General features: G+C 31.5%; 1 protein-coding gene across 1 annotated transcript; it reads right to left on the reverse strand.

Annotated features, from left to right (window-relative positions):
• Window positions 1–10,371: 10,371 nt before the first annotated feature.
• On the reverse strand, window positions 10,372–12,732 carry LOC106777457 (protein FAF-like, chloroplastic). The gene is made up of 2 exons (XM_014665041.2): window positions 12,612–12,732; window positions 10,372–12,284 (listed from the first exon to the last, which is right to left on the reverse strand). Exon 2 carries the CDS (start codon window positions 12,232–12,234, stop codon window positions 10,681–10,683), a length of 1,554 nt encoding a protein of 517 aa, XP_014520527.1. The 5' UTR covers window positions 12,235–12,284; window positions 12,612–12,732; the 3' UTR covers window positions 10,372–10,680.
• Window positions 12,733–18,156: the final 5,424 nt, after the last annotated feature.

Here is an 18,156-nt window from a genome sequence, read left to right on the forward strand (position 1 = left end):
GCATTATTTGGCACCAGTCATGTCGCTAGGTGAGTCAAAAAGGAAATGAAGGCAATGTGGGCTAATAGTTTTCCAACGACGAGTGGTGCCTTGAAAAAGAGCTACTCCTTCATGTTTTGATTGATGATGCCCAACGACGTTGAGATGGTGTTAGGTGGCGATGACGTTGAGTTATCAAATTGAGGTATTTATTCATGTTTTCTACGAGAGTTTGACATTCTCTCTTACTCTCACACTTTCTCTTTGCCTAGAGCAATTGGGAGACACCCTTGGAGGCCTTTTAGGGTGCTAGGAAGTTTTCCCTTATCTTCCTTGGGTCCCAACATTCATCCGTGGTGCTTTCTCCCTTTTGGGATTGAAGAGGGAGATGATTTGCATATTGGATGTTTATGTGAATGGGATATGAATATGAAACTTGAAGTCGCTGTTAGGAGGTGCCTTTGGAAAAAGCTTTTCTTCTTCTCTTTGGTCCTAATTTATTTCCCATGTCTTCAATTTGTAAACCCTAAGTTTTCCACCATTGAGAGCTAAACTTATTTATTGATATTAGATGAAATAAACATATTTCTTGTGTATTTTGTGATGTTAATACCAATATTTTTCTATTTCTATGTTAGTATTTGATTTCTATGCTTAATTTTTATTATGGCTTGATCACCCATGACTTGATTGTGGTTCTTGAGGTGTTCAAAAATGCCTTTCACACTTAGAACTAAAATTAAATACCTAATGGAGCTTGTATCTAGGGATAGAACATGATTCATTAGTAATCTTAAGACTCCTAAACTTAATGCACAATTGCTTGTTGATGATACAAGGGATAAAGATTTTGATGAGTTATCATAGGCTCAAAGTCATAAGGGATATGATTTAAGTAATCTTGTGAGTTAATTTTGACATGAAATTAGACTTGAGATATATTTGAATGTATGAGAATGAAGTAAATGAAAATACAAAAAAAAAAAAAAATTGTTTCTTTGTGTTTTGTGAACTTCGTTGTCTATTTAAGTTATAAATTACAATAATTGTCCTGTGTTATACAAGTCCTTTGAAAAAGAACAATATTTATCACTTACTATGTGCAATCAGTGTACTTTTTATTTTATGCTAACATTTGACTAAGTACTATAATTCTACTCGTTAATATATATATATATATATATATATATATATATATATATATATATATATATATATATATATATATATATATATATATATATATATATGAAAGAGCCGAAGTTATAAATGTTAACTAATTTAGAGTGAAAATTAAAAAAAATGAAATTTAAGAATATTTAGAATGTTTTTTAAATAATTAAAAAATTAAATTTTAGAAGTTACTAAACAATGTAAAAAATAATTAAACAGAAAAAAAAACAAAGAATTGAAATGTAAAATATTTTAATTATTTTTAAAAAGTGAACAGAATTTAGTTAAAAATAATTAAGTATAATATATTTTATTTTCTGAAATATAAAAACCTGTAAACACAGTGTAATTCGAAAGGAATACACTGGGAGATTTTAGGATTTTGTTGATCATAGTTAACTAATTGGAGGAAAATCATAAGCACCAATTTTCTAGCAAAAAACTTCAGTAAGTATTGTTTATTTTATTTTTTTCCTTCTTCTCCTTCTAGATTGTAAAGTGTGTTAGACTTATTGGGAGAAGTCATATTTTTAGATGATTTTGAGCTTAATTTTAAATGGTTTGTCGTTAAGAATTCATTTGAAATTTATCAAAGAGTGTTGTGGTATCCTTAACTCATCACCTTCTTTAGACTAAGAAATCCAGGTATAAGAAGCAAGTTTTGAATTATGAACGAAAAACACGTTATAAATTGTGTAATGTATATTTAGATAGTTATTATAAAAGCACGTTCGTTACAAAGCTGTTTATCTATCATACAATATACTTTAATTTAAACAAAAAATAATTCATTATCATTAGATTAAACACGTCAAACTGTTCAAAAAAGAAAGGTTTATCTGATATTTGAAGAAAGCAACAAAGAATATTATATGATTGAAATGGTGCATTAAATTTGTTGGGATAACACATTCATAAAGCTCTATATAATTAGTATAGTAAATTAGAGAAAACAAGAACAAAAATTTGAAACTAGAATGAATATGAGTTGCATTCCGGTTTAATCTTTTACATTTCATTTTCCAAATTCAATCATAGATGTTTTATTTCATTTTCCAAATTCAATCATAGATGTTTTATCTCTCATTAATGTTCTATTATAATCAATAAAATAAGGATAATGATATTTAGACAACATTTTTTTGACAATATTTGAACATTAATTACGTGTCAATTTGTGATTGGTCAAAAATTACTCCACAATCAATAATAATCATAAACATTATTATGAAATAATTTTTGACCAATCACATATTGACACGTAATCAATGTTCAAATATTGTCAAAAAAAATATTGCCTAAATATCATTATCCATAAAATAATTATAAAGCCACTAACGAATCAAAATTTGCTCTAATTGATAACACAAAACAAAACATGTTCAAATTGGTAGCACAAAACAAAGCTTGTCCACGTTGACAGCACGAAACAAAGCCTACCAAAAACAATAACCCAAAACAAAATCTGGGATAGCACAACTCAAAAATTATCCTAAGTCAACAACATTCATAAAAGGTCAATCGATATGCAAACCTTAAGAGTCAGTATTAGTCTAGTCAAGATATCCATCATAACCATAATAAGCACCCTACACTAATCAAACTCTTGAGATAGGAGAGTTTAATCACTACGTGTTTGGATTTAGAAGAGATGTATATATTTAGTATATGCTCAAAGTAAGTTTAGACTCTTTGAACATAAAATCACATTCACGAATGCATGGAATGTTTTGTTCATTCATACGTAGAGGTGTCAATTTAACCCATGACTCCAAGGCCAGCCCCAACCCACTATTGAAAAAGTCCAACTCTTAAAAAGCCCCTCAAGTAGAGGTCAGAAAAAGGCTCCAACCCCCCAAGCCCCCTCTCAAGTGGGTTAGGGTCACGGTTAAAGTGGGTTTAGCCCTGCAAAACTTTAATTAAATTTTAGAAACAATATAATTTATATATTTACTCTCTCTCATTTAATCTTTCTTTCTCTTTCATTTACTCACTCTCATTTGCTTTCTCTCTCTATTTACTCTCTCTCATTTACTCACTCTCATTTGCTTTCTCTCTCTATTTACTCTCTCTCATTTACTCTTTCTCTTTGGGCTTTTTAAATAAAAAGTTTTTTTGGTCCTGTGAGCTTCTTTGGTCCCAACCTATGTGGGCTAGGGCCAAGCCCTATGATAGAGGCTTATTTAATAGGTCTATTCATGTTTCACTGTTTATTAGTTGTACGACAAATACTTTCGCTCATTTATTTATTATCAATACTATTTTCATCTAATTCCAATCTCTATCATTAACTAATTATAATATGAAATAATGACAATGAAATTAGAATACACCACAAACTATCATATCTTCACCACTAAATTCGACAAGTGTGTTATTTATATCATAAATCTAAATATCTTCTTTTGAATTAACATTTTTTTAAGAGTTGTGTTTTCTCTTCAATAAATCACTTTTTAAAATTAATTATCTTATTGTTTTATATTTATAATGTTTACAATTTAATTTTTATGTCCCGATATCAATTTTTAATGAACTACTTTTTTGCAATTAGTTTTCAGATTTGCCAAAATGTGTACTTTTTGCTTAATTTTATTTATTTTATAACAATTAAATTTGTAAACCTAATATTTATTTCTCTCTCTTTCTCATTTACTTTTGCTTTGTCATTTACTCTCTCGCTCTCATTTACTCTCTCCCCCTCATTTACTCTCTCTTTTTCTCCTCTGATTTACTCTCTCTCTCACACATTAGTCTCTCTCTCATTTACTCTGTCTTTGTCTCTCTCTCATTTACTCTCTTTATCTCTCTCATTTACTCTATCTCTCTCATTTACGCTATTTCTGGGATTTTTAATTAAAAGGCTTTTTATGGCCTTGTGTGCTTTTTTGGTCCCAACCAATGTGGGCTAGGGCCAAGCCCTATGATGGAGGCTCATTTGACAGGTTTATTCATATGTTTAACTGTTTATTTGTTGTACAACAACTACTTTTCACTCGTTTAATTATTGGCAATACTATTTTCATCTTATTCCAATCTTTATCATTAACTTTTATAATATGTAATAATGACAATGAAATTACAATATACCACAAACTATCACATCTTCAACACTAAATTCGACAAGTGTGTTATTTATATCATAAATTTAAATATCTTCTGTTGAATTAACTTTTTTTTTGGAGTTGTATTTTCTCTTAAATAAATCACTTTTTAAAATTAATTATATTATTGGTTGATATTTATAATATTTAAAATTCTGCTTTTTAATTTTTATGTCCCGATATCAATTTTTAATGAACTCTTTTGCAATTAGTTTTCAAATTTGTCAAAACTGGTACTTTTTGATTGATTTCATTTATTTTATAACAATTAAATTTGGAAACCTAATATTTATTTCTCTCTCTCTCATTTACTCTTTCTCTCGCTTTCTCATTTACTCTATGTATCATTTACTCTTTTGCTCTCATTTACTCTCTCTCTCTCATTTACTCTTTCTTTTTCTCCTCTCATTTACTCTCTCTCTCATTTACTCTACTTTGTCTCTCTCTCTCTCTCTCTCTCTCTCTCTCTCTCATTTACTATCTCTATCTCTCTATCATTTACTCTCTCTCGCTCTCATTTACAAGCTCTCTCTACTTGGTCCTAACCCATGTGGGCTAGGGCCAAGCCCTATGATGGAGGCTTATTTGATAGGTCTATTCATACGTTTCACTGTTTATTTGTTGTATGATAACTATTCCTCACTCGTTTAATTATTGTCAATACTATTTTCACCTTATTCCAATCTCTATCATTAACTAATTATAATATGTAATAATTACAATGAAATTAGAATATACCACAAACTATCACATCTTCACCACTAAATTCGACAAGTGTGTTATTTATATCATAAATTTAAATATTTTCTCTTGAATTAACGTTTTTTTAGGAGTTGTATTTTCTATTAAATAAATCACTTTTTTGAAAGTCACGCATGCACGCACACACGCACACACGCACCATGGAGTGTCAAGCTGTGAAGCTTGTAGTAAGATTTGGAATAACCCTTCTTCACATTTTCTTAGTCTCTCCATATTTGAAGCATCCTATCAGGCATAAACCACAGAATCCGCTTGCTTTCATGTACTTGTGGTTGTGGTGGAGTACTCGTATTCATGTCGAAGCAGCAAATAACAGTTTAAATCCTGGTGGTACACTGAATTTTACAGCAGGAGTATTGTGTTCAAAAAAGGTCACATAAAGTCTACGTTTTACTCCGTTTACTGGTGGTGAGAACGTATACTTGGTTGTAGTTTCAAATAATAGTGCTGAAGTTTTGATGAAAAACCAATCTGTTGACAATGACTCTGCAATTTTGTCACTTAACCGCTCTGGGGTGCTAAAAATTGAATCTCAATGTGGGAAGCCAATAATCCTGTATTCTCCACCAAAAGCTATCAACAACACTAAGGCCACTTTGTTGGACACGTGCAACTTTGTGCTTCAACAAATTCACCCCAATGGAACAAACACTCTCTTGTGACAGAGTTTTGATTATCCTAGTGATACTTTGCTCCCCTCCTAGAAGTTAGGTGTTAGTCACAAAATAGACCATCATTGGTTAGTGGTTTCATGGTTTACCAAAGCACTTTCCCCTCCCGGTGCTTTTAGCCTTGAATGGGAACATGTTGAACAAGAATTGATCATAAGGAGACGGGGAAAAGTTTGTTGGCGAAGTGGGAAACTGAGGAATAATAGATATGAATACATTTCAGAGGATGTGCAACGTAGGTTGAAGTACACCCTTTTGGCTAACGGGGACGAAAACTCATTCTCTTTCACAACTACAAAAAATGAAGACCCTGTTCGATGGTGGACGTTATCAAATATTTGGCAGATATTTGATGGTGAAGTATATGTTGCAAGGGCGGATTTATGTTATGGATATAACAACACTGATAAAGGTTGCCAAAGATGGCAGGATATACCCAAGTGTAGGAATCCTGGTGATGTATGTCAAAAACATATTGGTTCTGTTAGAGTTCATAATATAAGCACTGAAGAAAATATAAGTTATTGTCATAGTGATTGTGAGGCCAGTTGTTGAAGCAATTGTGCATGTAGTGGATTCATGGATTTAAACTCAAATGGAATTGGATGTATATTCTTTTACTTGATTTCAGCAAAAAATTATACTTCTGACAGTACAGGTTACGACTTTTACTTGCTGGTGAACACGTTGTCTCTTCATAAGGGTACAAAAAAGTGAACATGGATAGTTGCAGTAGCACCAACAACTTTACTTAAGATAAAATATGTGTTTCAAGAGAAGAAGAGTCGAAGGAAGGCGACAATCATGTTACCCTTTCTTATTCTAGTAGTATTACGTTTGATCTTTGGTATACTTTCAGCCACAGGTTTGATCTTTCGCATACTTTCATCCATGTTTAACACAGAAGTTGAGGAAGAAGAGGAATTGTTGGAGCTCATACCACAAGCAAAATTGGCCTCTACAGCACCAGGAGTAGTTAAAAAAACTATTTCATAATCTCTCTCTCTCACACACACACACGTACGCACACACACGACGCATGCGCACACACATGCACCATGGAGTGTCAAGTTGTGAAGCTTGTAGTAAGATTTGCAATGACCCTTCTTCAGGTTTTCTTAGTCTCTCCATATTTTAAGCATCCTATCAGGCATAAACCACAAAATCTGCTTGCTTTCATGTACTTGTGGTTGTGGTGGAGTACTGGTATTCATGTTGAAGTAGCAAATGATAGTTTAAATCCTGGTGATACACTGAATTTCACAGCAGGAGTATTGTGCTCAAAAAAGGTCACAGTGATTGTGAGGTCAGTTATTAGGGCAATTGTGCTTATAGTGGATTCATGGATTTAAACTCAAATGGAACTGAATGTATATTCTTTTACTTGATTTCAGCAGAAAATTATACTTCTGACAATACAAGTTACGACTTTTACTTGCTGATGAACACGTTTCTTCATAAGGGACAAAAAAGTGGACACGGAAAGGTGTAGTAGGAACTACAACTCTACTTGCAATTTGCCTATTGACTATATGTCAAGCCTTAAAGAAGTGAAAATATGTGTTTCAAGAGAAGAAGAGTCGAAGGAAGGCGACAATCATGTTACCCTTTCTTATTCTAGTAGTAGCACCAAGAGTAGTTAAAAAAAATTATTTCATAATCTTTCTCTCACACACACATGCACGTACGCACGCACGCTTGCACGCACATGCACACCCGCACCCGCACATCCACACGCACGCACACACAATATTAATATTAGAACTCCAATAATATTACACTGAATTTATTAAGATAAATTTTTCACATAAGAGTCAAAATATACAACATTATTAATGAGTTTGGTATTATAATGCTCACATACTTTTTCATGAAAGGAAGTAGTTAGAAAACTATAAAAATTTATAATCCTTATAATCATCTAAGCAGAAACCACTAAGATAATTTGATGAAATGATTAGAATTACAAGATTTAGTAATTCATTTGAGAATCAGTTCAAATTTTAGAAAAAATATACGGTATTATAGAAGAGAATGAAAATCAGTACTAGGTCTTTCATAACTCAACACCAGATGAAGGGAGAATTTAAATTGATTTTTATATAAAGTATAATTAATAAAAATTGTTTATTTAATTAAAGGGAATAATTGAAGAAAGGTAGCTAGGTATGAATTAGTGTGGTACATAATAATAAATATAAGATCCCTTGTCATTCAATTGAAGAATTGAAATTCGTATTTATCAGAATTTGCAGCTTTTTAGACCGAAAGAGAACTAAAACATATATATGTGTATATATACATCATCGGAAGCAGCTGCTAGCATCTCTACTTTTGAAATACTTTTTAGAAACTGATTATATTTGGTTCAAATTTGTTGAAACAAAGAGAGGGAGAAAGAGAGATAAAAGAAAAGTGTAGGGATAAAAGAAAAGGGAGATATTCGGCATAGCAACAAGTGTTCCTTTTGTAATAAAGAGTTCTTTAACACAAATTATTCTCATGAGGGAAGAAGTTCTTCTTCCATTATCTCTTTGATTGGATGATACGTTATGGTGGCACAGAAACAAAGACAGAAAATTAAAATGCTGGAATATGTTTCCGACTATTCCAATCCATTCCATTACATATATCCATACAAATTGTTTCTGCTATTCTTTTAAATTAATTCAGATCGACACTAAATATGGGAATAACTCCATTTCCCAATCAGCCATTGCCATCTGCTGCACAAACACAATGAACACGATAGTCTCTGTGTGTACCGCATGTGCTTCGATTAGGGTTTTTGCTTTCTTCAACTAAGTTTAGGTTACTGTTCTTCATACTCATTTTCTCATGTTATTGTTATGTTACAACAATATATATCAATGTTTTAAAGATAAACTTTTTTGTTGAATTTATATGTAGGTTAAATATGTTCTTAGTTAATATAAAATTTAATTTTTTTTAAAAAAAATTATATATTTTAGTTTTTAAACATTAAAAATGAATAAATTTAATTTATTTAATCCAATTATAATAATTTTTTTTAAATGACAGTTTGATGTTAATTTTGAATTATTTATATAGTTTTATATATTCCAAATTAAATGTCAATCTATTATAAAAAAAATATTATTAAGTTAAAAAAACTATTTATTAATTTTTAATTAAAAATATATCAAAAGACAAATTTTATTTTATTTTTCTAAATTTAAGAGCTATAGACTTATTTAACCTTTTCTTTTTATAATATAATTTTCTCAACTTATTATAAATAGTGTAGTTTATTGTAAACAAAGTACTTCTTTTATTTTTAAATCCTTTTTAGTAAAAAAAAAATTCTAACTTTTTTTTTATGAAGACAAGGATTGTGTTATGCATAACATATTTTAATAAATAAAAGAAGACATTCAAGAAAAAAAAATCTAAAAAAAAGATATTAACCAAAACCACATTGTAAGTTTATTCAAAGATTTAAAAGCCATTTATTGTACTCAAAATCAAAGATTTCTCATCTAAATCTTTCGAATTTTGAAAAGAAGCATATTTTCAACAAACCAAAAAGCAAAAAAGACAAGGGATCTTTTCTCACTTTCTTCTTCCATCTCGTAATCTTAGTTCAGTAGTGAGTCATGTACAACGATGTTGCATAAGTGTCTATTTTTTCATTCTTTCTTTTCACTAACTATAAAAATTTGTGAAAACAAAAATAAAAGATATGGTTTCTTTTTGTGGGAAAATATTAATTGTTAGTTTTTTTAATAGAGAAATTAAACTCGCAACTTTTCTCAGTATTCCTACCAATTTCTTATCATGAAACCAACCTTATTATAGTTTAAAAAAATAAAAGAAAAAAGAGAAAACACAGTTCCTTTCTTATTTCTTTTCGGTGGTCCAAAATGGCTGAATCCCTTAGCCCACCATGATGGTGAGACCAGCGGTGGCAGTGGCTTTGGCTTTTTTATCATGGTCAAGCTCATTGGGGGTGGTAGTGAGCCACCACTATAGCCACTAGCTCGGTATTTTCATTCCATTCAACTGGTATATATTGATAGCCAGCCTAGCAGAATTTATGTATATTCCTTAGGGTTAATTTTTTACGTCTCATTTCATGACATGTGTGCATGGATTTATATATATACATATAAAAAAAAACTCATTTTCTTACTGTTTTTGGTGATAGAATCAGAAGGGTATGTCTGAGAAATTCTCGATGAGGCTTAATCTGAATTCACGAACTGCATCACTCCACATATATATTATACGTTTGTTTGCTCCTCCTCCAATCTATAACCCTATCTTCCAGACTGTCTCACATCAAAGATTACTGTTATTTTCCCACCTTTATTCCCCCACCTCTTTTCTTGTCAATCTACTGCTTCAGAATTCATTCGCCTTTTTTTATCTTATTTTTCGTATCACTCTCATTTAGACAACACCTATAAAATTTCCTCTAATCATGGATTATGCATAAATACTCCTAAATTTTCTTCATATTTTACGTGTCTAACCTATCCATCACACCATCACCATACAATTGCTTATTCAAGAATTTTGTTAGCATGCCTCTTTGAGTTCCTTTCTGTTAACAAACAAAAAAAAAATCAAATTTATTCCATCAGTTAATGACACAGCTATTTACTATATAATCTTTACTTTCTAAAAAAAATCAGTAGCTTTAGAGCAAGACAAGACAATTGTCCAAGTCAAAGATGAACTAATTAAGATTACTTTGTGTATGTATTGAATAGCCAATAGCAAATACAGACTGATAAATAGTATTATATATGACAACACTGTTAAAGTCATTTCTCTTATCTTACAACACAAATAAAGTATGTTCTCCTTTCCCTCTCTCGCTATCCCTTTCTCCCAATATCCTTTTTCCTTTATCTGACTACACTAAACTAGCTCCCGCCAAGACTGGAACCAGGTAGATAAAAGGATGACGAAGCAATAATTAGTGTTTTGAGCAATGGATTCTGGATCAGTTGTTTGTGACGGACTCAAGAGGTGGCAATGCAATAGGGTTCCCAGAACAGAAATGACCTTCTAGAATCCTTGCAACTCTTCAAATTGTGAACCAAGTAATCACCATTCTTCCCTCTTAGAACCAACACCTGTTGTTGCTCCCTTGGGACCATCTTGTTCATGTCCCTGGAGACAACAACCTTGCTCTTCATGTCCTCTTGATGGTTCTGATGATGTTTTTTGTTTTGTTCAAGTGGGTTAAGTTTGACACTGGTACTTTTGGATGGAGCAGAGTTGGTTCTCCAATAGTACTCATAAGCATTGAAATTGAAAGAAGCTGCAGCTGCAGCCACCGCTGGTGCTGATGGAATCAACCTTGCCACCCTTGGCCTCGGAGGCAGTGATTGTGCCACATTAACATCATTAAAATTGGTCATCTCACTGAACTTCTCCGACCACTTTGGATTCCTGTTTACAGCCCCAATTGGCTTGTTCTTATTATTCATCATCAAAGCCAACCCTTGAACACTACTTGTCACCCCACCAGACAATAAGGGTCCTTTCTCCATTACACTCTCATATTCCATGAAGCCGGAATTGAATCCAGTGGAAGATACTCGTGGTTTCGTCCCAAAAGAGTATTCTTCTTCCCCAGACTCCAACTCTTCTAAGTATTCTTGCTCCGGACAACCGTTATTCTTTTCTTCTTCTTCCTCCTCCTCTAGGTGATTGGAGAAAGAGAGGACGAGGCGACCACCATGACGCTGAATGCTGAAATTGTTGTGAGAAGGGACAGAAACAGCTTCTAGAACCAACCTTCCATTGTCACGGCGTGAACGCATGTGAAGTGAAGGACCATCTTGTTGATGAGAGAGTGAAGGGAGTGGAGGAGGGAAAGCACGTGTTGGTGATGAAGCCTTCTTTGTAGCCACCACTGAGGCATAATTGTTCAACTCTTCTTCTTCTTCTTGGATTGTTGGTTCTAGAACTTTCTCTTCTTCCTCTTTATCCCCTGTCTCAGAAGAAGAGTAGGAAGAGAACAACCCATCAGAGCCGGTCTCGGATCCGAGACTCTCTGTGCAGATTTGGAGGCTCTTCTCACTCAGACAACTCTTGGACCTTTTCACAAGAGGATGAACATAAGGTGACGCAGGAAGAGATTTCGAGATTTCATCTTTTCCTTTCAGGGATATGATTGAGCTCCACGTATCAAATGAACCTGATTTCTCTTGCTCCTCCTTCTTGTTCCGTTGGATGGAACTCCAAATCTCGAGCCTCTCTCTTTCGGCTTCATCGTCAAGCTCCTTGTTATTGCTCTCATCATCTTCCGAGTCACCAATGGTTTTGGCATGCACGTGTTCTTCGGAAGGAGCAATGGTTTGAGAGAGCCAATTCTTTGAGGACATGTCTGCGGAGAGAGTTCTTCGCAGAGAAGAAGCAGAAGAAATTGTGTCTGTGTTTGAGTCCAAAATGGTGATGATGCCCTGCTTCTGCATGATGGTATCTTCTTCTCTCCTCAAAGAGGAAGAAGAAGAATATAGCAGGCTTTGGCCTTGGAGTTTGTTGTTGACATTGTTGATGTTGGTCATGGCAATAGAAGGTGCTGACGTGTGCAATAGAAAGTGGTACTTACTGCTAGCTGCATATAAAAGTCACAAGAATTTAGAACAAAACGCCAAGTAGCAATAACATCATAAACACTATAAAGTAGTGAAGTGAGTCACATGTGTTTAAAAACAAGAATGTTTTCAAGTTTCAAAGTGGAGTCAAATAGGCAACATGCATGAGTTAAATCTAAGTGAAAAATACATGCACAAAACTTATATACATTTTCTAAGTGATTTTAGTGTTGTTTTGTTATCAGAAATGAAGTTTTATCTTAAATCTGACTAGAAAAAGACAACAAAATATGAGTTAAAAAATTTGTATATAAATTTTGTACGAGAATTGAATTAAGAAAATATACCTTGAAGGAAGCAAGGCAACAGCTTCCAACAGAGGTCTCTTAAGAGAGACCACTGTGAGAGGAAGTTGCAAGGATTGATGAGGATAAAGGTTGGAGAGTGTGAGTGTTGTGGTGGTTGAATGGTATGATTTGGTTTGTGGTTGATGATAAGAATGGAGGGTATTTATAGGGAGGTGAAGGAGAATAATTTAAGTAACAATTTGTATAGTTTCAATCGCTTGGAAATTAATTATAAGATGCTATTAAAATAATAATAGTATTTTTATAATTAGATGAATAAAGTTATATTCTAAAAAACATATTCTACAAATTTTACAGGACATACGGTGGATCATCGGCCCGCTAGAAAGGCCGGATCTTTTAAAGGCAGTGGCCCCCAAACTATATATTGCCTCATGCTAATAACTCTTTTAACTTTTAAGACTATTTTGTTAGAAAAAATAATTACTCACATATGAAATTAATTTACATAATATATTTTCAATTAACAAAAATTCCTATTTTTCTACAACCAAAACTATTATTGGCCTTATTTGACTGTTCCTACACTTACTCGGATGTTGGTCATACCTTATTAAATGTGTTAGTTTTTTCTTGTTTTATTATATTTTCCTCTTTATTTCAACCCTTTATTAAAATATTTTCGGTATTTAAATAATAAATATGATTTTTGACTAAGGAGGGAATGAAATTTTATGTAGAGCTCAACTAGACTTACTTTCTTTATTCCTTTTTCATTTTATATTGGAATAAAAATAGAAAGTGGCAATGCTTCATCCTAGTCATTTGAGAGAGAATACACATAGATGATAAAACTTCCGCAGAATTTTTCTTATGGGTGGATATATAAAACTTAAACATCAATTACTTTTACCGCAAAGGCTAGCTGCAAATTTTTGATAAAAGAAAAAAAAAACTCTTATATTCAAATTCTTAAATAGAAAAAAAAAGCATTTTGAAATTCTTTCATATTTTCTGTTTTCTTTCTTGTCCTTCTTATTTTTTAAAATTAAAAAAAGATATTTTATAAGTTGAAACGTAGACAAGCAGAATAAAATTAAACTTAAAATATGTACAACTGAATACGTGACAGTTGAGTTGTTGAGTTATACATGTACCAAAGTTGATGAAAGAAAGAGATGTATGTAGAGTGGAGGAATCATTCATTGATGCATGCATGCATATGCATGATGTATGTGATATGATATATATGTGATTGGAGGAATATATATAGAAATAGAATATATGTCACTGAAAAGTTTAACATGCAAGGATATATACGTACGTCCACTCATTTACGTTAGACTACGACCACTTTTGCTAACAAGCTGAAAGAAGTAACATGTGAAGAAAATAATGTTAATGTTATTGTTAATGTTAGTGGGATGGCAATGGCATGGATTGACTAACATTTAGCTTACGTACGACAATTCTATTTGTTGTATTTCCACAGCTTTATCCAAAAAGGTGGCCGACATTAAGAATGAATGCTCCTCAAACCCTTTTAAGTGTTTTTTCTTTTTGGGGTAAAAACATATACTTCATTTAGTTACCCAACCCTAGTTCGTATAATACTATTTTTATTAAATGCTTCAAATTATTGAAAAGAAGGGAAAAATAAACAGCAGCGAACAAAAATTAGTGGCTCCAACAAAACATTATCTACACGTGCTGCTCTATTTTCCATCCAATATTATATACGGAAAATTTCGTTCAACACTATATACCCTTCTTACGTTCTATGTTGGTGGCAAAATCTAACAAAATCTTCTCCTATTATCACATCTCTTCTTTCATTCACTCCACAAAAAAAAAATGTCAATCAACCGAAACATTCATCCATTTCATCGTCCAACTTTAAATTTCTTTAAATAACTTTTATTTTCATTAAAAAAAAAAACTATTCGAGGGTTTGTTAATCAACGTCTCAATCTTTCTGTGACTAAACTGTATATTTATTTTTTTAATATCTGATTTATCAAAATTTTGAATAAAAGAAAAGAAAAGGATAGTGGCCAAATAGTGTGAGTAAATTTGAGATGGGTGGAATGTTGTGAAAGATATGGATGGGGTGGTGGGGGAAGCAAACACAGAGATTTGTGAGTGGATACTTATCTTCTATGGCTGGCCCATTAACGTTGTTTGTCATACTGTTTGGGTCATTAACAGAAATTCTTTGTATCTAGGCTCACTGTCTAAATTAATTTCGTAAAATCTGTCGGTACGCCAATTCTCATGCATCGTGTCAAACGACACAAATTATAAAATACTTTATTTTGTAAGTAACTATTATGAGATTTTTTTTTCTAGTAATTCTTAACTCATTTTTAAGAATAGAAAACACCATCAAGCTTAAGCAAAATGATGAGCGAGCACAGTCTTATGTCCCCCCGAGTTGCAATTCTTGTGCACTTTATTGCATTCAATTTATTAAGGCCAAGTATAAATTGTGAAATTAAATTCGCAATAATTTTAATTTATATAATATATTTAAATGGATTTATCTTTTATTCAAATATATATTTTTGAAGTTTAGGTCCAATCCATTTAATTGGATTTGGATAATTCAATCGAGACAAAACGATTTAAAACTAGATTTGGATAATTCAATCGAGACAAAACGATTTAAAACTAGATTGAGAGGAGTTAGTTTATGTCAAAGAACAAGTTAAGTTAATTCAAGCCAAAGGATCAATTGGTTTGGGGCTTAAGTCAAATGTTGAGTGGAGACGACCTATGTCAAAGGAAGCCTAAGCTAAAGAATTGAGTTAGTTAATGTAGGCCTAAGACTGAGCCTAGTCAATCCAAGTCAGAGGTCAAATTGATTTGACACAAGTAGTTAAGAAGGCTTGAGCTTAAAATCTAGATGATTTAGCTAGGGTGAGGGTTGAGGCGAGTCGGCTTAGGCCGAAAGGTTAATCTAAGTCATCCTAGGCTTAGGGTTGAGCTGAATCAATCTAAGTTGAAGAGTTATGTTAAATCATCTCAGGTCGTACCAAGTCAACTCGTTTCTAATAAGGTTGAGACAAGTCAGCTTGAGGGGAAGCTGGAGTTAAGGTGACCAATTCTAAAGTTCTAGCCGAGTTGGTACAAATCAAAATCTAGTCGAGTCAATCAAAATCTAAGTCAAATCGAGGCCCAAACCCTGGTTGAGTCAAGTCAATATGGGTACAAGTCGAGTTAAGTGGGTTTGAACCTAGGCCAAATCAAGTAAACTCTTACTAAGATTGAGGTAAAGTGGTACAGACCCAAGTCAAGTCGAGTGAAACAAGTAAATACGAGTCAATATGAATTTAAGCTGGATTAGTTGGTGCAAAACAGAAATCAAGCCAAGATGGGTTGAGATAAAGATCAAGTCGAGTCAACCCAAGATAAAGGTTGAATCGAGTTAACCCAAGCCAAAGGTCTAATTGAATTTGGTGAGCCTACCCATAGTAAGCCAAGTTGACTCAGGCTCATGTCTAATCAAGTTTGCCTTGCCCATGTCGAATAAACAAGTCTACTAAGTTAGTCCTAATGGACTTAATGTGATTAACATACTAGATTTGATCCAACTTAAATTGGATTGGAAAAATTCAAATCTAATTATTAAAATAGATATGAATAATAAATTCAATCTATTTTATCGAATCTAAATTGAACCTACAATGAATTTTAAAAATTTCAATCCAAAATTGCAAATATAATTTATCCATTTTATTACTTTTATAGATTTTCTTTAGGTCTTTAACTTTTACCAAAAATTGAAATTAGTTTTTATTTAAATTTTTCAAGCAATTTAATCCCTCAACATTAAAAAGGAATTGATTTATCTTCAAAATAAAGCGACGATAAAAATTTGTCTTCAAAATGAAATGTTAAAAAAAATCATTTGACACATATAATGACTTGTCTAAACATTATACTTTATGGTGGAACAACAGGCAACTCAACAAAATTTTAATGCCATTTCATTTTAATGATTAAATTCACTCATCTATGAAGTTAAATTGGAGGATTAAATTGTCTTAGACTAATTCTATTTTTTTTAGGGATCAAAATTATATTTAATCATTTTCAATACTATGATCAACTCAATAAAAAAAACATTTTTCTGTTTAAGTTAAAAAAAAAATCGTTTATTTCTTTCAATCTTTCACCATATGTTGGGTTTCAACTTGTGACTTTTGGGCCCTAGCTATATTGTATGCATAAGCCATTGACGAGCCTACATCCAATAACATGTGAAAAGAGTTTGGTCAAACGTAAACTCTACGACTAAGAGTTTTCATGGGTGTTTTAGTTGAATATTTTGAAACCTATGTGGTTTTGGGTACAAGTTCCATTGGGCTGACTCTATTATGGCCATTCATTCTACAAAGAAGGCCGAATCATCTTGTTTATCATGAACATACCAATTTATGATATGATATTGATAGGAGAGTTGAGATCAAGAGTTGACTTCATTAAGTTTATTGATTATTCATAGAACCTTAGCTACTATTCTTAACTATTTTAAAGTGTTAAGAGTTTATGATTTAGATAGAAATAGAGGACAATTTAATTTATTTTATATTAAAATAAAATATAATTAGATGTGTTATTAAAATGAATGCAAAAATATCATTTTTATACCATTTAAAAAAAATAAAAAGATAAAATAAATTTATGATAACAAAGTATATTTTTTATATAACAGTGATAACTATATATAATAAGAAAACATATTAACAAAATAAATAAATAAATAATACAAATATTTAAAAACTGAATAATTAATTATATATAATATTTTATTCTAATACTCTAAGATTGAAATAAAAAGAAAACATTGAGTATGATCATGTGATTCCGTTCGTAGTTAAAAACATGTTTAATAATTAATAGTTATTGAATTGAAATATTAAATAGTTGACAATTTTTTTAAAGTCGTGAGTAATACGTTATCAACTCTAATATATTGACGGATAGTTAATTGAATATTAAAATATGTGGAAAATTTGATAAACAAGTAACGTAATTGCGGTTTCTTTAGTAACCCGGTCAAATGTGTGTGGGTAATAACGACTTTCTAAAAATTTATTTAAATTTGGATCTTACGCTAATTTTATCTTCATTAACTGTCACTTTAGGAAGGTATTTTGATAATCTGAATCTTAACCTAAAAATTTAATACGCATTATCCTTCAACATGCAAAAGCAATATACACTTCAATCACGAAGTTGTGTTAAAGAAAATGGGTCACATAGAAACATTCATTAATCTTAAACAATTTTTTTAACAACTTTTTATAATAAATTATGTGCCATTATTTTATTTTATTAACAGCTTTTTAATAATAAATTATGTGTCACTATTTTATTTTATTAGTTTGTATATTTTAAACAGATAAATCACAAACTATTTTATATATATATATATATATATATATATATATATATATATATATATATATATATATATATATATAAACGATGATATAAAAGTTGGTAAAAATACTTTCATATTTAAAATATGTTCATGGGTGTTTCCAAAAGTAGGTCAAGCAGCAAAATTGATTTTAAG

Source organism: Vigna radiata, chromosome 2, assembly GCF_000741045.1.
Source record: "Vigna radiata var. radiata cultivar VC1973A chromosome 2, Vradiata_ver6, whole genome shotgun sequence".
Classification (NCBI taxonomy): domain Eukaryota; kingdom Viridiplantae; phylum Streptophyta; class Magnoliopsida; order Fabales; family Fabaceae; genus Vigna; species Vigna radiata.